Here is an 11,205-nt window from a genome sequence, read left to right as displayed (position 1 = left end):
GAAATACAAGCAGTTATTAAAAGTCTCCTAACCGTGGCAGGAGATGATATAGTGTACACCTTTAATTCCAGCACTCTGGGGGCAGAGACAGACTCGTCTCTGTGAGTTTGAGGACAGCCTGGTTTATAGAGCAAAGTCTAGGACAGCCAAGGTTACATAGAGAAACCCTGTCTCAAACAAACAAACAAATAAACAAACAAACGTCGTCAAAAAAAAAAAAAAAAAGCTCAGGGTCAGACAGCTTTAGCCTAGAATTTCCATTAGATTTTTGTTTTGTTTGTTTTTGTTTTTGTTTTTGTTTTTGTTTTTTCAGTTTTTCTGTGTGGCCTTGTCTGTTCTGGACTTGCTCTGTAGACCAGACTAGCCTCAAAATCAGAGAGATCAGCCTGCCTCTGCCTCCCCAAGTGCTAGGATTACTTGTGCCCCACAGCGCCTGGCTTCTACTAGGCTTTCAAAGAAGAGTTAATACCAATACTCCTCAAATTATTTCACAAAATACAAACAGAAAGGATATTGCTCAGTTCATTTTATGAGGCCACTGTTACCCTGATATCCAAACCTCATAAAGACTCAAGAAGAAATAGAATTTCAAACTGATTTTCCTTATGAATAGTTACAAAATACTCAATAAAATACACAGAAACCAAATCCAAGAACACATCAAAAAGATTGTCCATGATGATCAAGTAGGTTTCATCCCAGAAATGCCTGGATGGCTTTCACATATATAAATCAATATATGTAATCAACCATATAAATAAACTAAAAGACAAAAACAGTATGATCATAGAGGCAAAAAAGGCCTGTGACAAATTCCAGCATCCCTGCATAATAAAAGTTGTGGAGATTAGGGGATACAAGAGCCATACCTCAACATAACAGAGGCAATATACAGCAAGCCCATAGTCAACATCAGCTTAAATGGAGAGAAACTTAAAGCAATTCCACTAAAATCAGGAACAAGACAAAATCATTCACTCTCTCCATGTCTACTCAAAATAGTACTTAAAGTCTTAGCTAGAGTGATAGCGATCAAGAGATATAACTTGGAAAGGAAGAAGTCAAAGTAACTTTATTTGTAGATGATATGATAGTATACAGAAGTGACCCAAAAAATTCTACCAGGAAACTACTAAAGCTGATAAACACTTTCAGCAAAGTAGTTGATACAAAAATAACTCATAAAAATCAGTAGCCCTCCCATCCACAGATGACAAATGGACTGAGGAAAAAATCAGGGAAACAACACCTTTTACAATAGCATCAAATAGTACAAAATATCTTGAGTAACTGTAACCAAGCAAGTGAGAGACCTGTATGACAAAATCTTCAATTCTTTGAAGAAAGGAATTAAAGATGTCAGAAGAGAATGGGGTCAGTGGGATTTACATACTAAAAATGGCCATCCTCTCCAAAGACAATCTATAGATTCAATGCAATCCCCATCAAAATTCCAACACAATTCTTCTTGAAAGGACAGTTTTCACCTTCATATAGAAACACAAAAAAAACCCAGGGTAGCTAAAACAATCCTGAAAAGTGAAAGAACTGCTGGAGGTGTCACGATTTGGGATTTCAAGCTGTACTACAGAACAGTAGTGATAAAAACAGTGTGGTGTTGAATTAAAACAGACATTTTGATCAAAGGAATAATATTGGAAACCTAGGCTTAAATCTACACACCTATGGGCTCCTGATTTTTGATAAAGAGAATAGGAATACACACTGGGAGGGGGTAGGAGCTTCAACAAATGGTGCTGGTCTAACTGTAGAAGAACCCTAATGAATCCATATCTATCATACTGCCCAAAACTCAAGTCCAAATGAACCAAAGACCTCAATATAAAACTAGGCACACTAAGCCTGATAGACAAGAAAGTGGAAACAGCCTTGAATGCTTGGCACAGGACACAACTTTCTGAACAGAACATTAATAGCACTGACACTAAGATTAACAATCAATAAATGGGATCTTGTGGAACCAAAAAGCTTCTGTAAGGCAAAGGATACCATCAGTCAGTCAGGCAAAGCTGCAGCCTACACATTGAGAAAAGATTTCCACCAACTCCACATCCAGTAGAGAGCTAGTATCCAAAATATATACAGAACTTAAAAAAAAAAAAAAAAAGGAAAAAAGGGGAGGCCTCCTATTTTCTGAAGAAAAAGGGAGGAGGAGTGAATGGGGAGGAGAGGTGGTGGGAGGGAAGAAATCAGAGGAGCAGATGGAGGGGAAAATGCTGTTAGGATGTAAAGTTAATTAATTAATTAGTTAATTCATTAAAATAAAAAAGGCACCTGAAAAAAATAACCCAATTTAAAAATGGGGTACAGATCTAAACAGAGAATAAGGAAAACTCAGGTGGCCTACAAACACATAAAGAAATGTTCAACCTTATCTATAAGGGAAATGCAAATCAAAACTATTTTGAGATTCCATCTTACAACATCGGAATGGCTAAAACCAACAAGACAAGTGACAGCTAGGCTAGAAAGAACACTCCTCCCCTGCTGGTATGAGTGCAAACTTGTACAAAATCAGTGGGAGTTGATCAACTTCAAGATCTAGCTAGCTATACCACTCTTGGGCATATGCTCAAAAGATGCTTCATCCTACCTCAAAACCACTTGATTCTCTGTTTATAATAGCCAGATTGCAAACAACCTAGATGGAGAATGGATAAAGAAAATGTGGTACATTTACACAGTGGAGTATTACTTGTCTGTTAAAAAAGTGACATCATGTGTCCATGGATCAGGCTGCCACAGAGGGCCATGTTGATGTGCGTGAGCCATGTTACCATGTGGAAGCCCATGATCCATGCTCCTGCTGAGTGTAAAGGGCAAAACAAACTACTTTTGCAATGACTACAGACTCACAATTAAGACATAGAAGGTTTCTATGACAACCCCTACCTCCTCCTTCCCCAAAAAAGTATCAGCCTAGACAGAAAGCAATTGAAGAGAACTCTTAGAAATTGTGATAATGCTAAAGTATTAAAATCTCCACAGCTGATGCTTCTGGCAGGGATGCCAGTAGGGAAGGACTCAGTTTTCTTTAAGGGGATGGCCACTGGAAGTTTTTTATCTTGCTCCAATGAGTATATGGGCAACACAAATTGGACTTCCTTTCCTCCTCCTCCTCCTCCTCCTCCTCCTCCTCTTCCTCCTCCTCCTCCTCCTCCTCCTCCTTCTTCCTCTTCTTTCTCTTCTTCCTCTTCTTCCTCTTCTTCTTCTCCTTCTTCTTCTTCTTGGGGGTGAGAGGTCTTTTTGGGGGTGAGAGGGGCCTACTTGGGAGGACTGGGAAATGAGTGTGATGGGGTCATGATGTGACATTTCCAAATAATCAATAAAAATATTATGTATTTTTAAATGACATTGTGAAATTTTCAGGCAAATGGATGGAACTAGAAAAATCCTGAATCAGGTATTCCAGACTCAGAAAAACAATTATAACATGTATCCACTTATATATATATACTAGGTGTGAAGTCATTGATAACTAAACTACAATTTATAGAACCACAGAGGGTTATATACAGTAAGGAACTGTAGAGAACAAATAGATCTCATTAAAAAGGGAAACAGAAGCATAGTTATGGATTGGAGGGGCTGGAATGGAAAAATCAAGCAGGGAGGGGAGGAGAAGGGTTTATAGGAGGGAATACAGGGAGGCAGCTAAAATTAAGAGGATCTGAGGGGTAGAATGGAAACCTAATACTATAGAAACTTCCTAAAACATATACATATATAAAGGTGATCTAAATGACATTGCCAGATAATGGGGAGACAGAACCCCAATCTTTTGTCACCAAATGAAGCTTCCAGTACTGTGATTGGGTTACATCTAATTGGGTTGTTGGTCAAAAGGTCCCATGAGAATCCCCAACAGTCCAGGCTGTTGCCAAAACTATGGGTTGCTCTCCACAAACTGACAGCAAGGCCCCATTTCAAAGACAACACCTATACAACTCATTGAAGAGGGAAATGTCAAGCCAAAGCCTCCCCAGAGTCTCAAGATGAGGGTACTCTGCACACTATGAAGAGTAATGTTAACACCAAGCCAACCACAAATCCTCTGTCTACAATGGTGTACTGGCTGCAAGATAAGCTTGGGCAATGATGGCACAAAGCTTGTGGGAGGAACCAAACAGTAACTGATTTGACTTAAGGCCCACTCCATAAGATGGAACCTATACCCAACACTACTTGCATGACCAAGAACTTGAGACTAGATAGTCCAGGGACCCAGGGTAAAATAAAATCATCATCATCATCATCATCATCATCATCATCATCATCATCATCATCCTCTAAAAGAAAGGATAAAATGTAGTGATAAAGCCTGGCATGTTTATTTCCAGCACTTGGAAAGCAGAAGCAGGCAGATCTCTGTGACTTTGAGGCTAGCCTGGTTTACAAAGTTAGTTCCAGGATAGCCAGGGCTACACACAGAGAAATTTGTCTCAAAACAAAACAACAAAAAAAAAATGTAGTGATTAAAAAGCTCTTAATGACATTATAGTATAGTCACAGATCAGTGTGTTGGTCAGCTATCAGAGAAGCTTCCTCCTGTAGCAGATGGGAACAAATACAAAGACAAACCTACAGCCAAACATTATGTGTAGAGTGAGAGAACTTAGAAAATCAACCCTAAGTGGTATGTATCCTCAGAATTCAGGTAACCCCAAGGAAGAAGAAGCAGAAAGAGTGCTAAGAAACAGAGGGGAGCCAGGTGTGGTGGCTCATGCCTTCAATCCCAACACTCAGGAGGCAGAGGCAGGCATATCTCTGTGAGTTCGAGGTCAGCCCGGTCTACAAAGCAAGTCCAGGACAGCCAGGGCTACAGAGAGAAACCTTGCCTCAAAACAACAACAAAAAGTTAGAGGTGATGGAGGACACCATGAAAATACGCCCCTCTAAAAGAACATGAACAATGCTGATATGAACTCACAGAGACTGAAGCAGCCTGTGCACAGGTCTGCAGCAAGTCCACTGCCTAGATATTATGGCTTCCAGTTTAGTGTTTTTATGGTATTCCTGAGTGTTTGAACAAGTGGATATCTGATTCTCATGCCTTCTCTTGGTCTCTTTTCCTTCTGCTTGTTTGTCTTGTCCAATTCCATGTGATTGTTTTGTTTTATTTTATTATACTTTATTTTGTTATATTTTAAAGAAATGAATGAATGAAAATCTAGTCACTAGGTTAAAGGTTAACAACTGAACTCTCACTTATATTTGTGGAGAGAGATCAGTTTTCTCCAATAGAGTGACACTGGTTATATCAATTACTCCAGTACATTCTGGAGGCAGAGGCAGGTAGATTGCTGTGAGGCCAGCCTGGTCTACAAAGCTAGTTCAGACAGCTACTAAGGCTACACACAGAAACTCTGTCTCGAAAAATAAAAATCACCCAAACACACACACACACATACACAAATTATCATGTAGGCCTGACATGATGGTACATACCTTTAATCCTGGAACTTGAGAAATAGAGGCAGGCAGATTTCTGTGAGTTCAAGGGTAGCCTGGTCTACATAGTGAGTTCCAGAACAGCTAGAACTACTTAGTGAGAGTCTTTCTCAAAAAACAACCAAAAAACGTGGATCACACACATTTAATTCTATCACTTGGAAGGCAGAAGCAGGTGGGTCTTTGAGTTTCAGCCTTGCCTGGTCTGTGTAGGGAGTTCCCAACCAAGATACATGGTAAGAACTTGTCTCAAAAACAACAACAAAACGATCAATTGTAGAATATAATACCAGAAATATAATAACAAGAAATATGTCTTGACATCTGATAACAGGCTGTAGAAATAGAATGGATCTGTGACATCAGGAGATGACAGCTCCCAAAGGCTGGGTCGCCTCTTGGCCCCTGGCCCGACAGGTGCTGGCCCTGTGTCTTCCCGTCTTTGATTGGCAGGGCTGCTCAGTCGAACTTTCCACCCGATACCGACTAGGTCAAGCTTCTGCCTTACATTCTGTCCGCCAAGGTCAATGAGAGCAGGTGGTGAGTAAGCCTGGGCCAGGGACACAGACACCACTGGGAGGATGCTGCATACCCTCCTAGCTACCAGGTCAGTCAGGGTCCCAGGACAGACAGGCAAGCTAGGAGCTTCCAAGATCCAATTTAAGAGAACATGGCTGCTCTCTCAGAGAGCAGAGGTCACGTGTTGAATGCCACCCAGGGCAGGCTTGGTGACTGAGACTTACCCAGGCTGAGGACACAGACAGCAAGGACAATGTGAGAGCTGTAACTTAGCATATCAAAAAGGTCAGTTAGGAGGAGCCAGAGGGAACCTCTCTAGGTATGGGGTTGAAGCTGATCTATGCCTCTTTCTCAGCGCCCAAGGGAGGAGGACAGCCAATAAGGACACCCACAGATCACTAAGATCACTCCCGGGAAGAGCATGTGCTGGAGAGCTGACTTGTGTCCCTTTAAATCATGTGACCCAATGGCACGTGACTGCGGGCTCATGTAGACAAGGAGACCTTGTAGCAGTGAATAAGATCTCGAATGTGACCGTTGAGGGTCAGGGTGGCATAAATCCATTGACAAGGGGCCTTGTCATAATCAGACAGAGGAAACTTTGGGGTTGAGAGGGGCCAAGAGAATACAACTGGACAAGGAAGAGGCTGAGAGTCTACCCAGAGCCTAGAGAAGTGCTGCTCTGGCCTAGATTTTGCACCCAACTTCCGGCCTCCATGGCTGAGGGGAGCAGATGTGAGGTGTTGAAGACCTGGTTGGAAGGGGTTTGTTATAGCAGCCCCAGGCAGCTCCTGCCAGTGCTCTGAGGAGGAGAAGGTCAGGAAGGAGAGAGCATGGGGGGTGTTCAGTGACCAGGCTGAGCCCTGAGTCAAAAGCTGGTTCCTGCAGGACACCCGTGGGTAAAGTTCCCAGCAGGACAGCAGGTTCGGGATTTATGTAGCTGAGTTGCACATAGGGTAAAGGGAGTCTGAAATCCAGCTCTTTCCAGAGTCGAACCTTCTGTATCACTATTGTAAGCCCCTTCCAATTCTCCTAATGGGGACAGCACATTCGATTCATGTGCTCTGGCTTCTGTGGCCCTAATTTTCCCTCAGTTTCCTGGGACTGCAGTGGCTGCCACTTAAAATGGCCGTTGATCTCTTGAGGTTTTTTTCTTTTTTTCAAGATTTATTTATTATTTATACAATATTCTGCCTGCATGTGTGCCTACACTCCAGAAGAGGGCACCAGCTCTCATTATAGATGGTTGTGAGCCACCAGGTGGTTGTCAGGAATTGAACTCAGGACCTTTGGAAAAACAGCCAATGCTCTTAACCTCTGAGCCATTTCTCCAGCCCAATCTCTTAACAAGCCTTTATGCAAAACCTGGCATTCCCCTTGCCAGCTGGCTGGTCATAACTCAGAAGAGCCCAGTCATCTTTGCCAAGTTCCCTGCAGACTCTGCAAGGGGCTGTATGCAATGCAGCTCAGTAGAGTCAGCGCAGCCTTCTCAGCCCCAGGAGACCTGATGGCTGGTCAGGAACACAGACCCTGGAGATGAAGGCTCTATTCTTCACCATCAGCCTCTGCCTTGTTACCCCATTTCCCAGGACTCCTTTGCCCCTGTCTGGAAAAAGCTGGAAGTAAGAGTGGAATCTGAGACTTCATTAGTGCAAGGAGACCAGGTTTCTGGGTTCAGGGGACATCTCAATCTGATCCTTACCTCTCTCTACCAAAAAATGAGCAGAAAAAATTGGACTTAGAGGACCCCATCTCATGTTTTTACCCCTCTTCAGGCAGTGGGTGGAGGCTGGGAGAATGTACTAAGAAAGGGCTTTGGTAGCCTGGGAGTGAGCCTGTCGTGTGAGGCTCCTTCAAGGCAGGAGTGGGATGATCAGGATTGGGTGGCAGTTGGTGGGGCACATATGCCACAGGAGGGCAGACAGATACCAGGAAGGGGGGGATTCACCTTTCAGCCTTCCTGGAAGCCATTCCTGAAGGCCATTGTAGGAAATGGCGAGTTTCCCACAGAGAAAAACCTCCCCCATAACTGTGTTGGTGCTGGGCAGTGGTGATATTCAGGCTCAGTGGTCAAAGCCATTGTTGAGAAGAAAATTTTCATATTTTAAGCTCCTCTATAAACAGTAATGTGTAAAACACCAGGCTTTCAATATCATTAGGGAAAATGCTGGCATGGCTACATAGTCATGGTAATCTTCATCCGTGTTGCTCAGTAATGGATGCATGGGTGGATGGATGGGTAGGTACAGGTGGATAGGATTGGTGAATGGATGAGAGAGAGATCAGTAGATGAATGGTAGATAGTCAATGAGTCAATAATGAATGGATGGATGAGAAGAGTGAGTGGATGGGAGAAAAGATGAGTCAATGCAATGTTGGATGGATAACAGGACAAATAGATGGACAGGTATCAGTCACCTTTCCTGCGACTCTCAGGCTCTTCTGCTGAGAGAGCAGAAGATGAGAAAATTCTTGTTTCTTAGACTCTTACCACTCACATTTTTACACAGAGACAGCTTCTAATCCACCATTTTGCATCCTGAGTGATTTTTTAATCAGCGGGATTATAGCAAGGGTGAGACACAGATAGAAAAATGTGTACTTTGCCTAAAAATGATACTCAATGTATCTGAAGCCAGACTGAACTGGGCAAGGATGAAAGAGTGATGATATCCTATGGTCTATTGCTAAGTAAGGAAGGAGCTGTCAAAGTTCCTTGAAGAACTAGCCAGGATTTGGGAGTGACTCTATGGTGAGGCCAGCTCTATGGGGACAGCTCATTTCTGCAATGATTTTGGATGAGGTTGTTAACTCATACCAACGGATCTCAGAGGCTGGAGCTTCTGAGGATGAGCTGCCCCTCTCACACGGCTAAGCAATCCTCTATCTGTGTGATGCATCGGGAATTTGGAGGACAGCTTCTTTTTCTTTGGAGACCTCAAGCTTACCAAAATGGGAGAGCTTGCTCGACTGGCCCCATCCAACTCAAGCCAGACACAGCTCAGGAAGTGCATACACAGTTCCCTACTGTGGAAAGGGGGGGCATGGAGGGGGCAGTGGAGAGACCAGGAAGTTGAGGGACACAGCTTGAGGAAAGCACTGTCCAGGGGTGGTGAACTAGGAAGACTCCGTGGGAGGAGCCCTGGTCCCTGAGAGTGGTTCTGCATTCCTGACCTCCCCTCCATTCCATCTGACCTATACCATAGCAAGGGACACTGAGTCCCAATCTCTGAACGTCTGGGATTGCCGTTGAAGCTTCCAGGTTGTTCTGCATGTCAGTTAGATAGAATGAGGCCAGGAAGCCACAAACTCTTGAGAAGTTCAGAGATGGCTGACACCAAGACCTGAGAGACAGTGGGTCAGTCTTGGTCGTCAATGCATGTCCAAGCATGTCTTCTGGAGCTTTCCCTACCATCTCACATCCTGGCCACGCTGGATGAGTAAAGCTCCCAGAAGCCCTCTTGTTAAAGTGAGGGGATTGGCCAGTGCCCATGAAAGGAATCTCGAGTCATCCATCCTCAGCTGCTCAGGTGACTGTGAGCTCCAGTAGCTTGTGTCTTTTGCTCATTCTGTCTAATTTGCCAGATGTGAAGCCATTCATAGCATCACCCTTTCTGTCTTCAGGGAGAACCTGTGGCAACACCAGGATCATTCCTCTCCTGTGGCCAACATATTCTCTTTTCTTTGCCATCGCTCCTCCTCCTGCTCACTGCCCTTTCCCTTCCTCCCTCCCACATCCACTCACTCAGTCACTCTCCCTCACCCAACCTCTCCCATCAAGGAAAACATTTTTGTATGCAACATCTCTGCCTGGGAGAGCCCCAGGAAGCCACATACTGTTGAGAAGTTCAGAGATGGCTGACACCACTTGACACCAGGCCTGAAAGACAGTGGGACAGTCTTGGTCGTCAACGCTCAGACAGGATATGAAATTCAGAGGGCCTCACGATGGCCCAGCTGTTGGTGTCTACCTCCCCTCCATGTGCTAAGACCCAAGCTCAGGGAGGAGGGGCTAGGAGCAGGGCCTTTCAGAGATGCAGGCCCCATAGTGGACTGGTGGTTTGGGGTGGGCAGAGGAGACCAGGTTCTTCCCTTCCACCATGTAAGGACACAGTGGGTCACAGCCATCTGAGACCCAGGACGTGGTCTGCCAGCTGTTTGACCTTTGGCTCTCAGGGCTCTGAACTGTGAAATCAATTTCTGTTTATGCACCACGTAGCCTGTGTTATTTTGTTCTCTGAGCCAAGTCAAACTCTGAGGAGGCACTCCCAGAATGCCCAGCTGGCTGCCCTTAGCCAGAAGCTCACAGGGCACAGGCCAGGAACAAAGCAGACTGGAACTAATTAACGGACAAGATGGAAATTTTCACAAATGGATGAAAAGCAACTGCTATGATTTTGCAGCCTGGTCAAAAGCTAGAGACTTGCAGATAAGTGAAGGCAGGGTGACTTCATGGGCGTCAGGATAAGAAAAAAAATAGAGGTGACTTAGGATCAGAGTGTCGTGAAGGGGCTGTAGGCGTCACGTCGGGCAGTGAAGGTGGCAAAAAGAAGTCCCTGAAAGAGACCAAGAAGCAGGTCAAGGACATGGATGAGAAAGATGAGGCTTTCAAGCAGAAACAGAAAAAGGAGCAGAAGAAACTTGAGGATATAAAATCCAAGGCCGCGGGGAAGGGTCCCCTGGCCTCAGGTAAAATTAAGAAATCTGGCCCAAAGTAAGCTATTGCTCATATCTGAGGCTGTGGGGATCCTCTTCCACTCTATTGGAACATGTGGATCCCCTGCCCTAACATCTTTGCCACCTACAGCCAGAAGGAAGTGTTATCCTGGAGCCTACTGTACATTGTAATAAACTTTCATGATAAAATAAAATAAATAATAAAAAAGAAAAAATAGAGAGAGATGGTATACAAAGAGAGAAAGCGAGGACTCGTTTAGATACCCATAAAAGTGGTGATGGGACAGCTGGAACTTATGTAGAAACAGAAGGCTGAGATGCAACAAAAGGAAGAAAGCTGAAGGGACTCTAGCCAGCCTGAGCATGAGGAGCATGGCCCTGGTAGGCCTTGCCCTTCTCCCCCAGCCCCTCTGCCTTGCTAAAAACTGTTAAATTACATCCCTAAAGCTAGCCACCAAGGTCCATTGCATCATTTGAACACTTCCTCCTTCTGAGGCTGACCACCAGGGTCCAGCTATCACAATATGGAAGTCCAGC

At 44.3% G+C, this 11,205-nt stretch overlaps 1 protein-coding gene across 1 annotated transcript; it reads left to right on the top strand.

The window, feature by feature from the left end:
• Positions 1-10,439: 10,439 nt before the first annotated feature.
• Positions 10,440-10,823, top strand: LOC110550849 (translation machinery-associated protein 7-like; the record flags this gene model as incomplete). The annotated part of the gene is made up of 1 exon (XM_060390513.1): positions 10,440-10,823. A coding segment is annotated over one exon (270 nt), but the record flags the coding sequence as incomplete, so codon positions are not given.
• Between the last annotated feature and the right edge of the window lie 382 nt (positions 10,824-11,205).

This window comes from Meriones unguiculatus, chromosome 8 (genome assembly GCF_030254825.1).
Source record: "Meriones unguiculatus strain TT.TT164.6M chromosome 8, Bangor_MerUng_6.1, whole genome shotgun sequence".
NCBI lineage: Eukaryota > Metazoa > Chordata > Mammalia > Rodentia > Muridae > Meriones > Meriones unguiculatus.
The sequence above is the reverse complement of the archived record's forward strand: the minus strand, read 5'-3'. Positions and strand labels throughout refer to the sequence as shown.